This window comes from Coregonus lavaretus (genome assembly GCF_964263955.1).
Source record: "Coregonus lavaretus genome assembly, chromosome: 5".
Lineage (NCBI taxonomy): Eukaryota > Metazoa > Chordata > Actinopteri > Salmoniformes > Salmonidae > Coregonus > Coregonus lavaretus.
Window position 1 is genome coordinate 70370017 of NC_139992.1, and position 21166 is coordinate 70391182.

Consider the following 21166-nt stretch of genomic DNA (forward strand, 5'->3'; position numbering starts at 1 on the left):
TTTACACCTAGGGTTACCATACATGATTTTAACCCATTTTATAAGAGATTCTCCAAAATTGAAATGTTCCAGGCATTTATATATAAACTCCAGTCGTGCTTTATAAAAAGCCTTTTCAACATCAGCTATGACTAGCAGGCCTGGTTTCCCAGATTTTCCATAGTGTTCTATTGTTTCCAGTACTTGCCTTATATTATCTCCAATGTATCGTCCATGTAAAAAACCTGTCTGATTAGAATGAAAAATGTCCGACAATACCTTTTTAATTCTATGCGCTATACATTTTGCTAGAATTTTTGCATCACAACACTGAAGTGTAAGGGACCTCCAATTTTTTAGATGGACTGGATGTTTATATTTCCCACTTGTATCCTGTTTCAGTAAAAATGAAATCAGACCTTCTTGTTGAGTGTCTGATAATCTACCATTTACATAGGAGTAGTTAAAACATGCTAATAACGGTCTTCTTAGTATATCAAAAAAGGTTTGGTATACCTCAACTGGTATGCCATCCAGCCCTGGAGTTTTCCCGGACTTAAAGGCTTTAATTGCATCAAGATGTTCCTCCTCTGTAATTTTGCCTTCGCATTAATTTTCCATTATCAATAGAAAAAAATCCATACAATTAGCTTCGGTTAGAGGAGATGGACGAGACTGAAACGAAAACATATGCTTAAAGTACTTTGCTTCCTCTTTCAAAATATAATTTGGTGAATTATGGGTGACTCTGTCATTTGTAACCTGTTTCAGTAAATTCTTTTTGGTAGCATTTCTATGTTGAAGATTAAAAAATAATTTGGTGCATTTTTCCCCATATTCCATCCAGTTTGCTTAATTTTTTTATAATATATTACACTTGATCTTTCTTGAATAAGTTACTCCATTTCTGTTTGTTTTTCCTCTAACTTATTCGGAGCCTCTATGGTATAGTTTTTATTGCTATCTAGCTGTTCTGTTAGACCTTCTATTTCCTTTGTTAGTATGGACTCTTTTGACCTAAATGTATTTTGTTTTAGAGATGAGTACTGAATTGCATGGCCTCTAAAGGCACATTTAAAAGTGTCCCATACAATAAGGGGATTTGCTGTACCTATGTTATGTCGGAAAAATGCAGTTATAAATTCCTCTGTCCTATTTAAAAACAAATTATCATCCAATAGGCTTTGATAAAAATTCCAATATCCTCGCCCACGTGGAAATTCAGTAAGAGTAATGTATATGCTAATTATCTGGTGGTCCGACCGCATTCTGTCCCCATCAACACTTTTTAAACTTTTGGTGCCAACGAGAATGACATAAGAAAGAAGTCAAGACCACTAGCTTGATTGAGCCTCAGCCATGTATATCTCACTAGGTCAGGATATTTAAGGCTCCATATATCCCCTAGTTCCAATATATCCATGACATTCATGATTTCCTTAAGAGCATGAGGGTGATAGTTTGTAGTGTGATTTCCTTTACGGTCCATTGAGGTATTTAAAACAGTATTATAATCTCCCACCATAATAATAGAGTCTTGTATTGCTTGCAGGGTTGATAATTTATTATATATATTTTCAAACCATGACAGTTTACAATCCAGGGTTACTCCAAGCAGTTTAGTCTCCTCAACTTGCTCAATTTCCACATTATTCATTATAAGATTTAGTTGAGGTTTAGTGAATGATCTGTCCAAAATACAGTGCTTTTAGTTTTATAAATATTTAGGACTAACTTAGATCTTGCCACCCATTCTGAAACTGACTGCAGCTCTTTTTGAAGTGTTGCAGTGATTTCACTTGCTGTGGTAGCTGAAGTGTATAGTGTTGAGTCAACAGCATACATAAACACACAGGCTTTATTCAGATCCAGTGGCAGGTCATTAGTAACAATTGAAAAAAGTAAGGTGCCTAGACAGCTGCCCTGTGGAATGTCTGACTACTTGGATTATGTTAGAGAGGCTTCCTTTGAAGAACACCCTCTGTGTTCTGTTAGACAGGTAACTCTCAATCCACACTATAGCAGGGTGTGACGAGTACTGAGGAATCAACAATGTAAAGGTTTACTTAACACTGAGCAAGAGAACAACAAAGAGCGCGTACACGACATGACACCAACAATCACACACAACACTGAACAGTCCAGGGCTATATAGGGGTGGTGATGAGATGATGAGGTGCAGGTGCGCTGGAGGTGATTAGGGTGCGTTGGGTTTCCATTCCGTTGTTGCCGAGGTGGTGCGCTCAGACCGGTGGCTCAGTAGACCAGTGAATCAGAGCGCCGGAGGGGAGCAACGGGAGGAGACGTGACACAGGGGATGTAAAGCCATAACACATAAATTTTTCCAGCAGCATAGTATGTTCGATAATGTCAAAAGCTGCACCATTTTGTTATACATTTCTCTCAGCCAATAATGAGTAATTTGTGTAAGTGCCGTACATGTTGAATGCCCTTCCCTATAAGCGTGCTGAAAATCTGTTGTTAATTTGTTTATTGTGAAATAGCATTGTATCTGGTCAAACACGATTTTATTCCAAAAGATTACTAAGGGTTAGTGACAGGCTGATTGGTCTGCTGTCTGAGCCAGTAAAAGGTGCTTTGCTATTCTTGGGTAGCGGAATTACTTTTACTTCCCTCCAGGCCTAAGGGCAAACACTTTCCTGTAGGTCTAGATTGAAGAGATGGCAAATAGGAGTGGCAATATCGTCCGCTATTATCCTCAATAATTTACCATCAAAGTAAATCTATCTATTTCTGGTACTCCTGAAATTCTGTTTGTTGCCTAACATTTTTAAAGTTGGGATCAGTGTGTGTATGTGTGTTTATGAGAGAGGGGGAGACAGAAAGTGTGTGAGTCTGTTTTTGTTTTTTGAGTCTGTTTCCCCCTCTCTCATAAACACACATACAGTGGGGAAAAAAAGTATTTAGTCAGCCACTATTTGTGCAAGTTCTCCCACTTAAAAAGATGAGAGAGGCCTGTAATTTTCATCATAGGTACACGTCAACTATGAAAGACAAATTGAGAAAAAAAAATCCAGAAAATCACATTGTAGGATTTTTTATGAATTTATTTGCAAATTATGGTGGAAAATAAGTATTTGGTCACCTACAAACAAGCAAGATTTCTGGCTCTCACAGACCTGTAACTTCTTCTTTAAGAGGCTCCTCTGTCCTCCACTCGTTACCTGTATTAATGGCATCTGTTTGAACTTGTTATCAGTATAAAAGACACCTGTCCACAACCTCAAACAGTCACACTCCAAACTCCACTATGGCCAAGACCAAAGAGCTGACAAAGGACACCAGAAACAAAATTGTAGACCTGCACCAGGCTGGGAAGACTGAATCTGCAATAGGTAAGCAGCTTGGTTTGAAGAAATCAACTGTGGGAGCAATTATTAGGAAATGGAAGACATACAAGACCACTGATAATCTCCCTCGATCTGGGGCTCCACGCAAGATCTCACCCCGTAGGGTCAAAATGATCACAAGAACGGTGAGCAAAAATCCCAGAACCACACGGGGGGACCTAGTGAATGACCTGCAGAGAGCTGGGACCAAAGTAACAAAGCCTACCATCAGTAACACACTACGCCGCCAGGGACTCAAATCCTGCAGTGCAAGACGTGTCCGCCTGCTTAAGCCAGTACATGTCCAGGCCTGTCTGAAGTTTGCTAGAGTGCATTTGGATGATCCAGAAGAGGATTGGGAGAATGTCATATGGTCAGATGAAACCAAAATAGAACTTTTTGGTAAAAACTCAACTCGTCGTGTTTGGAGGACAAAGAATGCTGAGTTGCATCCAAAGAACACCATACCTACTGTGAAGTATGGGGGTGAAAACATCATGCTTTGGGGCTGTTTTTCTGCAAAGGGACCAGGACGACTGATCCGTGTAAAGGAAAGAATGAATGGGGCCATGTATCGTGAGATTTTGAGTGAAAACCTCCTTCCATCAGCAAGGGCATTGAAGATGAAACGTGGCTGGGTCTTTCAGCATGACAATGATCCCAAACACACCGCCCGGGCAATGAAGGAGTGGCTTCGTAAGAAGCATTTCAAGGTCCTGGAGTGGCCTAGCCAGTCTCCTGATCTCAACCCCATAGAAAATCTTTGGAGGGAGTTGAAAGTCTGTGTTGCCCAGCGACAGCCCCAAAACATCACTGCTCTAGAGGAGATCTGCATGGAGGAATGGGCCAAAATACCAGCAACAGTGTGTGAAAACCTTGTGAAGACTTACAGAAAACGTTTGACCTGTGTCATTGCCAACAAAGGGTATATAACAAAGTATTGAGAAACTTTTGTTATTGACCAAATACTTATTTTCCACCATAGTATGCAAATAAATTCATAAAAAATCCTACAATGTGATTTTCTGGATTTTTTTTTCTCATTTTGTCTGTCATAGTTGACGTGTACCTATGATGAAAATTACAGGCCTCTCTCATCTTTTTAAGTGGGAGAACTTGCACAATTGGTGGCTGACTAAATACTTTTTTTCCCCACTGTACACACACTGATCCCAACTTTAAAAATGTCTGGGTCTGTTTTTTTATTTTTTTATTTAACCTTTATTTAACTAGGCAAGTCAGTTAAGAACAAATTCTTATTTACAATGACGGCCTACCCCAACGACGCTGGGCCAATTGTGCACCGCCCTATGGGACTCCCAATCACGGCTGGATTGTGATACAGTCTAGAATCGATCCAGGATCTGTAGTGACGCCTCTAGCACTAAGATGCAGTGCCTTAGACCGCTGCGCCACAGCAGTGTTTACTGAGGAGTTAAGAAAGTTTCATGCAGGACCATGACACAACGTTCTGAGAACGTCCTAAAAACATATTTGGGGACGTCCCTGGAACAAACCAGGAACTAGACCAAACCTGCAGGGCACCCTGACTGTTTAAATTGAATTAATGTAAATGATGCCTTTCAAAGTAAAATATTCTAAATTACATTTGACACCTGGGTTTTCACGTGCTCAAATGTTGTCACGTGTAGTTTCATGTTATCACGTTTAAATGTTGCATCCCCATGTTGTCACGTTAATTTCACATGAGATCATGTTGTCACGTTGCTTTACATGTTGTCACGTTATCACATTAATTTCACATTAAATCACATATGATCACACAAGATTACATGTGTTCATGTGAAATTCATGTGGTTTTTCGGTAAGGAATGCATTATACTCTGAACAGCCTTAATTCGGCGTGGGAAGGACTCTACAAGGTGTCAAAAGCGTTCCACAGGTATGCTGGCCCATGTTGACTCCAATGCGTCCCACAGTTGTGTCAAGTTGGCTGGATGTCCTTTGGGTGATGGACCATTCTTGATATACACGGGAAACTGTTGAGCGTGAAAAACCCAGCAGCGTTTTGAAGTTCTTGACACAAACCTGTGCGCCTGGCACCTACTACCATACCCCGTTCAAAGGCACTAAATATTTTGTCTTGCCCATTCACCCTCTGAATGGCACACATAAACAATCGATGTCTCATTTGTCTCAAAGCTTAAAAATGCTTATTCAACCTGTCTCCCCCTCAGCTACACTGATTGAGCTGGATTTAACTGACATCAATAAAGGATCATAGCTTTCACCTGGATTCACCTGGTCAGTCTGTCATGGAATGAGCAGGTGTTCTTAATGTTTTGTATACTCAGTGTCTATGTAAGCTTTTAAAGTATTCAGACATATAGAATGTTTTTTTACAGCTTGAAATTGTTAAAGTATATATTACCTCTATCTACTTTTCAAGAGGTCATACTAAGTTGCTAACTTGAATGTGAGAGCCTTGATCAAAAGTTACACTAGGTTTTCAAGTACTTTGTGGTTATATTATCGATGTTCACAGACAGTATTAGCTAATAATACTGATGCTCATGGGCATATGTCAAGGGCATCATAGGTCAAGCTATACAATTCAGTATTCTGTACTTATTCACAAGTTTAGGGTCAACATACTTTTCAGTGTTTATGCCAACATAGTAGTAGCCTTCTTTACTTGCTTTTTGTCATGCTATAGAAAACATGTAATCAAACTGTTACATATTCAGGAAAAAGTAGTCATTTTGAAGCGTGTATTATTTTATATGTATGTAATCAATGCAAAAATAATGTTGTTTTGAGATATTCTGTTTATTGGTAAATTCAATGTAATATTTGTTAATGCCAAACTGTTAAGGGAAAAAAAATTAATAATACCAACATTTTGTAATGAGTCTTTTGAAGACATTTTGTATCCTTTTTTTATTTGTATTTATTTATTATATACCATTTTACCATTTGTAATTGTTATAAACTCAGTTAATAAACAGATGACAGCACTCTATTCCGTATAACATTATAAGCAAGCTTTATGTTCATGACAGAAATATCTAAACTGTATAGCTTCCTTCACACTGACCTCATACAGAATCACACAACTAATACAGCATACACTTCAAACATTCACATACAGAAATATTACATCAAATTGGACAGCAAAGAAATAGAAAAGACTCTTCAATCCAGTGTTGTAGATCCCATTTTAGCATGCAGCAGTCCAGTGAGTGTGTGAGAGCGACAGAATACTGCACAGGGATATTATAAGGTGTGTGTGAGTGAGTTAGGGGGAACAACTCAGGGAGGGATTTCTGGAGAAATGAAACTTACACCTTTAAAAAATGACAGCAGCGGCTCCTAGCCCCAGCTCATTGCACTCTAACCCCGAGACACAGAGCCAGGCCTGCCATCCTACACAGCTACCACTGGACTGACCTGACTCAATCTGGATGATGGGGCCTTGGACCCTGCTGCTCCTGCACCTACCCCTGGGTAAGCTCTGTTTTTTTAAGGGTGGTCTCTGGGGGGAAGGGGAAGGAGATATCTAGTCAGTTGCACAACTGGCTGCATTCAACGAAACCATTTAACCAAACCCTCAGTTGATTTTCAGTGATTGTTTGGGTAATGCATTTTACTCTCTGGTGAGGACTGCAGTATTTAATGCAGGATGTTCCTCTTGCAAGTTGCAACTCTTGAAGGAGGGCTGTATAATGTACTGTATATTGACACACAGCTTCCCTTATCTACAGTGTCTTATCTTCATTGTTTGTATTATTTGAAACATAATTTTCTGGAAATGTTTGATGTGTTTTCGTTTGCATTGTGTCTGGTACTAATCTTTTGCTCTGCTAAAATACCTGTCTCTCTGGCTGTCCTGTTCTGTGTCTGTCTATCATTTGGGATTAGTTTTTGTCTGTGTGTCTCACTCTGTCTGTCTGTCTATCTGTTTGTGTGGATGTTCCAGTGGTGTCCATGCTCCCAGCCCCTACCAACGTGTCCATCGTCTCCTTCAACCTGGAGCACACTCTGACCTGGCTGCCCGGTCCAGGGACTCCTGCCAACACACATTTCATAGTTCAGTGCCTCAGGTTAGCTCACACTTACACTTCAGTCCCCTGCATTCATTTCACTTATCCTTATACGTAGCTGCTGAGTAAGCACTTTCTTTTCAGGTAGGCTTCCATGATGATCTAATGCTTTCATTTCATCTGTTTAAGTGGTCAAGGCAAATACTGAATCACTGCAATTGTGCAATGTAGAGCAGTGTAGATATTATCATCAGTGTTACATTTGCTTGGCTTTTTCCCCTCTATTTCTCTCTCTTTTTCTCTCTCTCTCATTTCAATTTCTATTCAATTTCAATTGCTTTATTGGGCATGACGTAACAATGTACATAATGCCAAAGTGTACTTTGGAAATTGAATAATTCATTAATAATATCAATAACATCATAAAAAATTATCAAACAGGACAATCAGTAACAACAATAATCAAGGGTGGGGGGGGGGTAGAGTTGTATTAGATATGGAAATCAGTAAGTAAATAAATAACTTGAAGACATGTGCAGGTTGGTTTGTCAGACACTGTCCCTCATTTTATTACATTTTAGTCATTTAGCAGAGACTTACAGGAGCAATTAGGGTTAAGTGCCTTGCTCAAGTGCACATTGACAGATTTTTCACCTAGTTGGCTCTGGGATTTGAACCAGCAACCTTTCGGTTACTGGCCCAATGCTCTTAACTGCTCGGCTACCTGACGCCCAGCAATGGAGTGCGCTGCCAACCTACAGCTCTGCGTCCTCCCCCATCAGGATGGGTAGCATCTTCTCATCAGAGAGGTCTTGGAAACCTTAAATTATGATTTCAAATTTGGCTAAATTAAACTCTCTAATTGCTTTATATCTCTTCCCCTCCTCCAGGAAGAACTCATGGCAGCTTGTGAAGGGTTGTGCCAGGTTGAAGACTAGCCAGTCATGTGACCTCACTAACACGTTCAAGGATTCCTTCCGTCATTACAAAGCCCGTGTTCAGGCCTTCACCCCGACTCAGAAGTCCAACTGGTCCCTCTCTATGCTCTTCTACCCCTTGACTGACAGTGAGACGCTCTTACTGTACCTTTTCCCCTCCATTTCAGTCCTCTTTTCTTTTCATTGGAATAACGCGGCTCACTAGACAAAATGCATGTTGAGAATGGTATTTGAGTGAAACGTTAGTCTACTCTTCTTTTATATTTGGAAATGGAAAAATATTGTCCATTCTAGTGGTCCTCGTTACATCAGTTTGCTGATGTAATTGACCTGTATAGAATCATTCAGTCTTCACTGTAACCTCTGACCCCTGATGTTGCAGCGTTGCTGGGCCCTCTAGTGGTGTCCTTGTCCGGCTGTGGGAACTGCCTGCTCCTGCAGGTAACTCCCCCCACATCCAGGGGCCTGCAGCGCTCCCTGTCCCTCACACAGCTCCTCTACAGGCAGTTCACCTGCCAGGTGCGCCGGACCAGGGACGGATCTCAGGTAGGACTTGAGATTGGTCGTTCAAAATGTGACTACCAATGGGGTCTGCTTACAGCTTTGATCTTACACACATTCTGATACCTTGCCCTGTCACGTTGGGTTTGACCTCCTATCTGCATAATTTCAAGTTTTTTTTTTTTTTTTACAGTGTAAAGATACGTGAAATGACATAAACCTAGAAAAGAAAGCAAGTTCTGATAATGTGGTCAAACCCACATACATTCTATTTGAATAGAACCTGAGAATAACATCAGGGCATTGATGAGAAAGTAGATCAGTATCTGTCTAATATAAGAATTTAATAAGGCACATTTTTCCTCTCTGAGGGTTGTTTATCTTTCGTACTGCAGATGTAGATACATGTGGTTTTGCCCACACCTTCCTCTCAGGAGCACACAGTCTGGTTTGTGTTCGAGGAAACTCGCCTTTTACTCTGAGAAAAAGTATGCCTACACAGGTTCAGGGGGAGGGGGCTCTTCCCCCCCATCTCTTTGTCAGTTATCTCATCTCCCCGTCTCTAACCCACAGTTATTTGTCAATGCGGTAGAGACACAGTGAATCTAATACAAGACAACAATGAATGAACAAAACAGTAGTCATAGGACTAATATCTCAATGAGATATTGGTATTATAGCTACACACATGGCTATGAATTAGACCATTATGATCAATGATCAATGTGGATTACTTATCCAAAGCATTACAGCATGGTAAAATGGGTCTATAAACATTATATAAACATTGTGACAATGTCTCTGCCTTTTTGCAGTTCAGCATGTGGGTCACCTCCACTGAGGAGACTGTGATTGGCTACCTGGAGCCAGGGGCGGAGTATTGCGTGACTGTCGCCCCGTCTACGACCTTTAACCCTCACTCAGTCCCCTCTGAGCCCCACTGTGCCTTCACCAGCCCTACTGCTGCCAACACAGGTACAGTACCAGGGCCTAACAGCACAGCTAAGAGACCACACAGTGTAGTACAACATAGCAATACAGCACTGGTAAATCAGTCATACACAACAGGCACGGCCATTATTTTACATCAGTGTTTACATCTGTTAGCAATTATAGCCCCTAACCCTTGGTGTCTGTCTGTCCCCCAGTGCCTGTGGTTCTGAGTGTACTGTGTGCCTTTAGCCTCCTGGTGGTGCTCCTCTGTGGAGTGGTGGTCTACAGTGGTCGCCTGCTCTGTCTGCACAAACCTCTCCCCAGAACACTGGTACTATTGCCATGATTCAACTGCACAGCAAAATTTGATCGGTAAATTGAACACTGCGGGTGTTCAATTTCACACCTTTGAAGTGTTAAATGAGGACCACCAGAAAGTGTTGAATTTACACTTTTCAAAATGTTGCCGTTTAACACTGATTCTTTGCAACATCAGTGGCATTAAAATGTTACACTAACTTAGTATTAAAGTTACACTGTTATGGTGTTTACTAATACCTTGTATTTAACACTTCACTGTTATGGTGTTCACCTTTCCCTTTACAACAAATTCTTAAGTGTTAAATCAACACTGACAGTTTTTAATTTAAAACTGGTCTGGTGTCTATACGGGTCCACACTTTTCAGTGTTAAATTAACACACTGCTTAGTGTATAGCCTTATTTGCATATTTCCCAGAGTGCCTTGCTTTTCAAGTGAATTGTAAAGTTACAACCCATTACTGTATTTGTTAGTGACAGAGACACGGTTGTTGCATTCATCCATTTTCAGTCCTGTGGCCTTCACCAAGTGAGATCCTAAGCAAATATGTTATCATTAAAATGCAATTATTTAACACAATACAACACATAATTCATAAGGCCTGATTTTGAGGGTCTAGTTTTACACTAATACAGTGGCCAAAAAGTAATGGTTTACAGGCAAAATCAGGCCTGCAAGTCACATTATGTTTGCTTGTAAAGTGATGTAATTCCTATTGGAATCCAACCAGAGTGGGGATATCCAACATTTGGAATTTTTATTCACCCGCAACTTGCGTTCAGGGTTGGGACTACCTTAAGCATCTAAACTGGAACTTGCATTTCAGTAACGGGTGCAATAAGTCCAAATAACAGATTGGATTACCTTAGAAAAATGCATGTTATTTATATAAGCATAAGATTAATTAATCAACACCTGCAATAGGGCATGCTGGGAAATATGATAATGATGGGCGTGGTTTTGGTTTAACACTGGTTATTAACACCAACACTAGGGTTATTTTACACCAATGAGTGTTAATGTAACACTTACAGAGTTAATTTAACACCTGAATCAACACTAGAAATGTTACAATGAAAAATCAACACTAGGTAACACTGGTTAATTTGACACCCTGTACAGTATTTTTTAACAGTCTGTTCATAGTAACACAATGTAACACCACATCAACACCACAACTGCTTACATCAGGATATGTACACGGACAATTTTGCTGTGTATCTACTGAAACTTTGCCTGACTCCAATTTAATTCAATACAGATTATGCATTCACTCAGGGGGAAAGGAAATTCCATCAACATCATTATAATGATTTTTATATTACCTCTTCCGTGGCTTAACACCAAACCCTTTTTGGCGCTACTCTCTCTGCCTGCAGTCCTCTGTTCCCTTCTGTGGTGATGGTCAGATGCCTACAGATCCCTAGCCTGACCCTTTCAACCTGCTCTCAGTCCTGCCTGGGGTTGGACCCCAATCACCATGACTTTGTCCCTCCCAGGCCATACACAGGGGAGGAGAGTGTCGAGGCAGAAGATGATGATGAAGGCTATGGACTGGTGGCGTTCTCCTTGAGATCAAATACATATTTAACCCACAATTATCCACTGATAAGATTATAAAAAATCATTGGTTTATATTTCTGTCTGGGTCATGACAAAATTATATTCTTATTTTTTTGTGAATAAGGCTACTTTGTGATTGATTATTACCATGTAATGTAATAATGTGGTCCTCTGTAGCTCAATTGGTAGAGCATGGCGCTTGTAACACCAGGGTAGTGGGTTCGATCCCCGGGACCACCCATACGTAAAAATGTATGCACACATAAAGCGTCTGCTAAATGGCATATTATTATTTATTATTATATGTAAAAATAAAAAAAAAGGCATAGGCAGGCCTATAGAGTATATTGTCATGTAAAACAAAATGTGAAATGTATGTCGATTTGTCTTTAAATGTATTGAACTGTGTCATATTCAACAAGTACTTTAGGTTTAATTATAGACCTGTAATAAAAGGAGGAAATTGAATACTTTTTATTGCAATGCTTTATTATTGACACTGAATGTAGCGAAGCTAGGAAATGCCTAGCGCGTGTCACGTGTTTGGTTTCCCCGAAACCATACGTTTGGTGTTCTGTATTCATGCGCAGCGTAGTTACGCATTCCCCGCAGTTCTCAGACCATTCAGAAAGTCGGCTACACATCAAACTCTCAAGAGCAGCCACAAGAAAAATATAGCCAACAGAACATTTTAGTGTCATTGGATTAGACTGAAAATCTCTTGGGAAACATGCAATCTACAGTTTTTACTATCTTGTTTGTTAAATTGTGTTTAACTTTACATGGAATGACAGGTCAGTATTCTGCTCTTGGTCTTACCATAGTCTAGATCGCATAGCCTACCAACTGTGCTGTCAAGCGATTGGCTATGTTTGTAGGTGAAGGTTTTAAACCTCCTTTTGTAGATATTCCTTTATAATTTCAGTCTATTATACATTTATTTAACACTCTCATACGTACACTCTATTGTATTGCCAATTGTGGGAACCAATGGAAACACTTGACATTTATCATCGTCATTACTGTAAATCATTTCTTACTTCCTTCTCTGTAACATACAGGAGCAAATTTGCTCAAGAGTGTTTATCTCTATGAAGCGGGCTTCATTTCTCTAGTACCTCTTAAAATAGTCTAAGGCAGGTACAATACTATTTCCCCCCACCTGCTGCATGATGTACAGCAGTGGTTCCCAACCTTTTTCGGTTACTGTACCACCAACTGAATTTTGCTCTGCCCTGAGTACCCCTGAAGTACCACTTCATGTACATTTTACCAGTAGGTCTCATGAGTCTGTGGATGGGCCGAGTACCCCCAGGGGTCCTAGTACCCCTGGTTGGGAACCACTGAAGTACAGTATATTGTCAGTATGTTCAAATGTGTATCTCGGGGCTTTACAGCAGTGTTAGCTGAACTTCCAAGTCCCAGTAACATCAGGATTAACTCGGTCAACATGGGACTAGTGTTGGAGTGGGATGCCCCTCAGAACCACACAGAAAACATAACCTACAGAGCAGAGTACAGGTGAGTGGAGACCGTGGTAATATGAAAAACAACACAATGGAGCAAAGTGAGGGTGACACATTGAAATATGAGGAACTTCCTCCTGTGGGTGCTGGGAAAGAGGAGAACTGACACACCTACAAGTAGACTTTACCAGTAGACTCTCTCTGTTTCATACACACGCACTCACACTCTGGCGTACTCTTTGTACCTACACACATTCATACTTGTCTCATACATTATACTTGCTCACACTGACACACACACACCCACAACAACACGCACTCAGTATATTTCTAAGAAATGGGTGCAACTATTTCACTCCTATTTCACTTTGGATCGTTCCACCTTAAAAAGCACAAGAAAGAGGATTTTGACACCCACCATCTCAGATTGTTCTGAAATTGTTTTTGTTAGATACAAATAAGATTAGCATTACTGCAAAATACGTTCGTTGAAATATAATTTGATCTCTGAGAAATTAAGCTAATTGGCCATTTTAATTCATAGGATTCATATTCAATAAATATAGGACCAAACATCTGATTTTGACCTTTTATTTTTAAACAATAGGCATAACATTGCTGGACTGGCTGTGTTTGGAGAACCATAGGGTGTACACCCAGACTTGAACACAGTACCTGGTCCATGGCTCAAGCACCAAGACCACTTTACGCAGCGGGTTGCCATTCATCCTTTTGGCCTGAGGGAGGCGATAGAGAAGTAGTGGGGATCGACAGCGCCATAGACTATCCCACCCACAGTCATAACAGTTACCACTGGCAGATGTAAAAGTAGTTGATGTGCTCTGACTCTAAACCCAGAGGGTTCCCCCTAAATGCAACATAGTGAAACTTTGGGGGGTAATGCTCTAAGTAATGCTAATTTCACCATAATTTTTTCTAACAATGATCAATACATGAGGAATACAAATAAATGATCAAAAGCCACCCACGGACCCCCAACCAAACCCACCACAACAAGGAGTATACAGTTGCGGCTCTGAGTATTGTTTCTTCATCCAATGCAATGTTTTCTCAGTGAATGTATTATTATTAATTTTTTTCGTTAAGAGAAATTAGTAACTGAAGTTGTTAGGTTTATGTCCTATCCTACATCCTGATATTACCAGGTTCTGACCACTAGATGGTGCTGTTCCTGCTACTAGGTGATTGAAAAAATATATATACCGCCCCCATCAATGTTAATGGCATAGATCACCCAAATTACAAAATGGCATATTGGTTTCCTTATCCTGTAAGCAGTTTATGGACAAGGTATGACAGCAACCCATGCTTTGGTTTTGTTTACCTGGCCACTGTTTCAAATGCTAACTTATTGTCCCGCTAAATTGTGAATTTTTCTCCCAGTGTCTGTTGGAAAGCAGACTGAACCAGGTTTTCCTCTAGGATTTTGCCTGTGCCTGTATTCTGTTTATTTTTATCCCAAAAAACTCCCTAGTCCTTGCCGATGACAAGCATACCCATAACATGATGCAGCCACCACCATGCTTGAAAATATGAAGAGTGGTACTCAGTGATATGTTGGATTTGCCCCAAACATAACGCTTTATATTGAGGACATCAAGTTAAATTATTTGCCGCATTTTCTTGCAGTTTTACTTTAGTGCCTTTTTGCAAACAGGATACATGTTTTGGAATATTTTTATTCTGTACAGGCTTTCTTCTTTTCACTCTGTCATTTAGGTTAGTATTTTGGAGTAATTACAATATTGTTGACCCATCCTCAGTTTTCTTGGTGAAATCCCTGAGCGGTTTCATTCCTCTCCGGCAACTTAGTTAGGAAGGACACCTTTATCTTTGTAGTGACTGGGTGTATTGATACACCATCCACCTAATCCTGCCTAATGAGCGTCCGGCCGTGCTGGTAATAATATTCTACTGCAATAACTACGATGCCATGTTTTGATACAGGAGCTTGGTCAGCAGCTATTTGGTTGTATGTTGGAACACAACAGCCCAAAGCTGTGACTTCACCAGTCATCTAAACCAATATGGAGTGTACAATTTTCAAGTGAGGGCAGAACGAAAGGGGGACACATCTCACTGGATGGTGACTAAGCAGTTTGTCATGGATAAACACAGTGAGTTTATACCCATCTCCGTAACAGCTTTGACAGATGTTAAGGGTATGAAAATGTATTAACAAGCACTCTTCAGCCAGAGGTTGGGTAAAACACAGTGTGTGACTGTGAATAAAGACTGGAGCCTGACAGAATTGCCTCTTTAATAGACTAGTCTATGGTTATCAGCTAGCAAGTGTAATTTATTTAACCCTCCTCACCTGAGAGGTGTTCACTTCCTGTAGGTTACTTCCTTTCATATGTCTCTCTACAGCCACGCTAGGCCCTCCCGGTGTGACGCTTGTCTCCAGAGGTGCTGACATTGAAGTGAGCATCAAAGACCCAGTGCTCAGGATCTCTGAGTTCAAAGACATCTACAGCCACGCAACCTTTAACATCACCTACTGGAAAGAGGGCCAGGAGGAGAAGGTATGGTGACCATTTTACTTACCATTTCTTTCATCAAGGGATCTGATAATGTTAAAACAAAGAAAAACAGACTTTGTTTTATTACCTTTTAATTTGGCATGAACACAACCAGTCCTGATGTTTTCATCTTATTGTTAAACAAATCACTTCAAAAAGTAGACTACTTGCGCATGTTCGTCCACTCCAAAATAGTTCCAGCATCCAAACAGTGCACTGTGCACTTGCGCCATTTGATGAATGGAAAGAGACATCTTTTACAAAACACCAAAACGTTTTATGACATTCGGCGATTATCATTGGGTCTACACTAGCCTGAATTAATTGATGCGTCTTGCTGACATAAGGACATTTTTTTTGTAGAAAGAAAGTTTGGACACCTGAAAAGGGGCTGAGATACGGGACTGTCCCGGGAAGACAAGTGCAGCCACATGGATTATTTTTTTAAAAACCATGACACAGGTGGGGGTGTTAATTTAATTTGGAATAAGCTTTTATTTTAATATTTACCACTGTAGCACTACAAATTGCATTTTAAACAAATAAAATAATGGTGAAATTAGCATTACTTAGAGCATTACCCCCCAAAGTTTCACTATGTTGCATTTAGGGCAGCCCTCTGGGTTTAGAGTCAGAGCACATCAACTACTTTTACATCTGCCAGTGGTAACTGTTATGACTGTGGGTGGGATAGTCTATGGCGCTGTCGATCCTCACTACTTCTCTATCGCCTCCCTCAGGCCAAAAGGACGAATGACACCCAGCTGCGTAAAGTGGTCTTGGCACTGGAGCCATGGACCAGGTACTGTGTTCAAGTCTGGGCGTACACCCTGAGGTTCTCCAAACACAGCCAGCCCAGCAATGTTACGTGTGAGAGCACCGGTAAGGGTGAGCCCCATTTCTCTCGCTCTCTTTCTGCCTCTCTCGCTCTCTCTTCCTCCCTTTCATCGGTTAAACACAAATTATGAGGATTTGATTAGATTGCTGCCTTCAGTGCTTCTCCAAGTACAAGTCCCCCCCGCTCAACTAAATTATTCCTCCCTGGTGTCCTTTTTCCAACCCCAACCACTCCACAGGCAATGACAGGCCCTGGGTGGTAGCCCTGGTGATGGCTGTGGCAGTGGCCCTGCTGGCCTTGGCCTTCTGGTACTGCTACTGGGTGGTCCACTTCCTCAGACCCAAGGACAAGTTGCCTGAACATTTCACAGAGGTCAGTAGTATGACGCATGATCAGTGTGTTTTAATGAATAATAGACTGTGTTTCTTTGTGTGTAGCAGTGGAGGCTGCTAAGGGGAGGACAGCCCATAATAATGTTGTTCTCTGTAACACAATTAAGTTGAATTCTATTCTATGCAGTTGCTGTTGGATCCCCTGTGCTCCTCCATCCTGGCCATGCAGAGCAGCCCCCAGCCTGAGAAGGTGTACCACAAGGTCAGCATCATGCCAGGTGGGGCAGAGACCTAGGAGAGCTCTATCTGGGGGTTGGAAGAACGTAATACACACAGACTGGCAGACAACACTGTGTTCAAGAGTATCAAAACTGTGATGTATCGTGTGAATTGCGACTGACAGATCTACAAATAATATTGAGAAGTTATTTAAGATGCAAGGTGATTTGTTGATCAGTCAGTCTTGACTCGCCTTTAAAGCCGGCTGCAATGTCGAACGCGCCCAATCACAAAGATCTTGAAGTGGATGGGGAAGATATGGGTCAAAAAGAGGAAGAGAGTAGACCGATGTGAAGGAAGAAAAGAGGACAAGGACTAAAATGGATGGCAGAAAAGAGGATATGTATCTTACTGAGAACAGAGAAATAATATTCTAACTGACATCAGGGATTTAGTGATTTATTAATCACTATGATGAAATGCTAAGAGAGCTACTTATTGTGATGTATTTATTTATGTGACCTTTATGTGTATGATAATGATCAATATTGCCTATCATTCATTATGGCCATGCATGATAAGCCTATACTGGCATTTTTGGGGTATCATGGTATAGGGCAAAGGAATGGTTCAACCACTATGTCATCAGAGAGAGTTCTAATGTTTAACTGACTTACAACACAGTCCAAATGGCACAGGACCAGGGGGGGAGTATTACATGGTCTCAGTGTTTATGCCTTGATGCACTCTGTGTTTATAAAGAATATTTAAAGGACCAATGCAGCCATTTTTATCTAAATATCAAATCATTTCTGATTAACAATGAAAACAATCACAGTAAGGTACTTCAATTAAAATGGTTAAAAAGAAACATTGCTTTTTAGCAAAGAGCAATTTCTCAAGCAAGAATTTTGCTAGGACTGTCTGGGAGTGGTGGAGGGGAAAACAGAAAATTAACTGTTATTGGCAGAGAGGTTTGGAACTCTCTTTCTTATTGGTCTATAAACGACTTTACCATATGGTGATGTCAACATGGATGGCCAAAACTCCATCCCACATAAACAGGCTGACATTTCAGGCGGTCTTTTCAAACAGCTCTTATACTAAAAGGGCATTATCATCATTTTCATAATTTCACAGTATTATTCCAACCTCATAGTGTGGAAATATAAAACACAGGAAACTCACGTTTTTTATTGCATTGGGCCTTTAACAGTTGAAGATACTCCATTGGCACTTGGAAGATGTCCTTTTTACACGTGTTGTTTATTAAAACATATTAAGTCATGTTTTATAGACATTTGACCATTTGTATTGTGGGAGACCACACACACACACACACACACACAAACAAATAAAAAATGTGCCCAACAGTTAATTAATCAACCTATTATAATTATGATATTTTGTCCTAGCTTCTCAAAGCCTCCTGATCTCTCGAGCTTACATTAAACACTGCATGCAGCTGTAATCAGTCTAGTAATTCGTAGGCTAATTTTGTCCAGTCTATAACTTAAACTTCAATAGATTTTCAACAGAGGAAAAATTACATCAGGAGCATGCTCAGTGAAGAGCCATATTCCCACCCACTTGGGAGCTAGGCCCACCAACTGGGGAGCCAGGTCCAGCCAATCAGAATGAATTTTTCCCCACAAAAGGTATTTATTACAGACAGAAATACTCCTCAGTTTCATCAGCTGTCCTGGTGGCTGGTCTCAGACGATCCCGCAGGTGAAGAAGCCTGATGTAGAGGTCCTGGGCTGGGGTGGTAACATGTGGTCTGCGGTTGTGAGGCCGGTTGGACGTACTGCCAAATTCTCTAAAACGATGTTGGAGGCGGCTTATGGTAGATAAATTAACATTACATTCTCTGGCAACAGCTCTGGTGGACATTCCTGCAGTCAGCATGCCAATTGCACATTCCCTCAAAACTTGAGACATCTGTGGCATTGTGTTGTGCGACAAAACTGCAGATTTTAGAGTGGCCTTTTATTGTCCCCAGCACAAGGTGCACATGTGTAATGATCATGCTGTTTAATCAGCTTCTTGATATGCCATACTTGTCAGGTGGATGGATTATCTTGGCAAAGGACAAATGCTCACTAACAGGAACAGGGATGTAAACAAATATGTGCACAACATTTGAGAGAAATAAGCTTTTTGTGCGTATGGAACATTTCTGGGATCTTTTATTTCAGCTCATGATACATGGGACCAACACTTTACATGTTGCGTTAGTATTTTTATTCAGTATACATCTTTATCCTTACATCCTTATAATCTAATTACATAGGCCTACATGTGATCCAAATGTCTAACATAAATAAATGAAATGTCCTACTTGCAACAACAAAGCTAATGTATTTATCTAGACGTTACTGTAATGTTGTTATAACCTACAATTTGTATTTTCTGTAATATTGTTGTCACCAAACAAATTCAAATTTGTTGATTGTCTATTAAGTGTGAATAAAATTGAATACATATTATAGGCTACACATGGGTTATTGTAGGGGATTTCTACACTGGCAATTTTTGGAGGCTTAATCTATGTCTGCTAAACCGGCCCTTAATGAGAAAGTACCCCAGACACCAGTTGTGGGGTCAATACCAAGTGCATTTGACGGCTTGGCATATTGCTTGGCATATTGTTTACCCAGTAGCTTATGTGAACTGAAAGTATTCACACCCCTTGACTTATTCCACATTTTGTTGTGTTACAGCCTGAATTCAAATGGATTAAATATATTTTTTTCCTCACACATCTACACACAATACTACGTAATGACAAAGTGAAAACATGTTTTTAGACATTTTAGCAAATTTATTGAAAATGAAATGCAGAAATATCTCATTTACATAAGTATTCACAACCCTGTGTCAATAATTTGTAGAAGCACCTTTGGCAGCAAATACAGCTGTGAATAATTCTGGATAAGTCTCTAAGAGCTTTCCACACCTGGATTGTGCAACATTTGGCCATTATTATTTTCAAAATTCTGTCAAATTGGTTGTTGATTATTGCTAGACAACCATTTTTAGGTCTTGCCATAGATTTTCAAGTATAATTAAGTCTAAACTGTAACTCGGCCACTCAGGAACTTTCACTTTCTTCTAGGTAATTAACTCCAGTGTAGATTTGGCCTTGTGTTTTAGGTTATTGTCCTGCTGAAAGGTGAATTAAACTCCCAGTGTCTGGTGGAAAGCAGACTGAACCAGGTTTTCCTCTAGGACTTTGCCTGTGCTTAGCTCCATTCCATTCCTTTTTTATCTCCCCAGTCCTTAACAATTACAAGCATACCCATAACATGATGCAGCAACCACTATGCTTGAAAATATGGGGAGTGGTACTCAGTAATATCTTGTATTGGATTTGTCACAAACATAACACTTTGTATTCAGGACAAAAAGTTAATTGCTTTGCCACATCTTTTGCAGTTTTACTTTAGTGCCTTATTGCAAACAGGATGCATGTTTTGGAATATTTTTATTCTGTACAGGCTTCCTTCTTTTCACTCTGTCAATTAGGTTAGTATTGTGGAGTAACTACCAGGTCGTTGATCCATCCACAGTTTTCTCCTATCACAGCCATTAAATTCTGTCACTGTTTAAAGTCACCATTGGCCTCATGGGGAAATCCCTGAGTGGTTCCCTTCCTCTCCAACAACTGAGTTAGGAAGGACCCCTTTATCTTTGTAGTGACTGGGTGTATTGATACACCATCCAAAGTGTAATGAATTTTTTGTATTTTTACCCATCTACCAATAGGTGCCCTTCCTTGTGGTTGAATCTGTGTTTGAAATTCACTGCTCGACTGAGGGACCTTGAAGTCGGAAGTTTACATATGCCGTTGCCAAATACATTTAAACTCAGTTTTTCACAATTCCTGACATTTAATCCTAGTAACAATTACCTGTCTTAAGTCAGTTAGGATCACCACTTTATTTTAAGAATGTGAAATGTCAGAATAATAGTAGAGAGAATTATTTATTTCAGCTTTTACTTCTTTCATCACATTCCCAGTGGGTCAGAAGTTTACATACACTCAATTAGTATTTGGTAACATTGCCTTTAAATTGTTTAACTTGGGTCAAACGTTTCGGGTAGCCTTCCACAGGCTTCCCACAATAAGTTGGGTGAATTTTGGCCCATTCCTCCTGACAGAGCTGGTGTAACTGA

At 40.3% G+C, this 21166-nt stretch overlaps 2 protein-coding genes across 3 annotated transcripts; both read left to right on the forward strand.

The window, feature by feature from the left end:
- Positions 1 to 6757: 6757 nt before the first annotated feature.
- LOC311129330 (interferon alpha/beta receptor 2) lies at positions 6758 to 10051 on the forward strand (the record flags this gene model as incomplete). The annotated part of the gene is made up of 6 exons (XM_084161604.1): positions 6758 to 6797; positions 7270 to 7393; positions 8224 to 8399; positions 8654 to 8817; positions 9588 to 9747; positions 9921 to 10051. 6 exons carry the CDS (start codon positions 6758 to 6760, stop codon positions 10049 to 10051), a joined length of 795 nt encoding a protein of 264 aa, XP_084017730.1.
- Positions 10052 to 12197: 2146 nt separating this feature from the next.
- On the forward strand, positions 12198 to 19475 carry LOC311128972 (interleukin-10 receptor subunit beta-like). 2 transcript variants are annotated; one of them, XM_084161201.1, is made up of 7 exons: positions 12198 to 12383; positions 12987 to 13110; positions 15024 to 15193; positions 15447 to 15601; positions 16339 to 16486; positions 16675 to 16808; positions 16956 to 19475. In XM_084161201.1, exons 1-7 carry the CDS (start codon positions 12320 to 12322, stop codon positions 17061 to 17063), a joined length of 903 nt encoding a protein of 300 aa, XP_084017327.1. In that variant the 5' UTR covers positions 12198 to 12319; the 3' UTR covers positions 17064 to 19475. The 2 variants fall into 2 exon arrangements, with proteins under 2 accessions (XP_084017327.1, XP_084017328.1); XM_084161202.1 differs by having other exon boundaries at positions 16339 to 16480.
- Positions 19476 to 21166: the final 1691 nt, after the last annotated feature.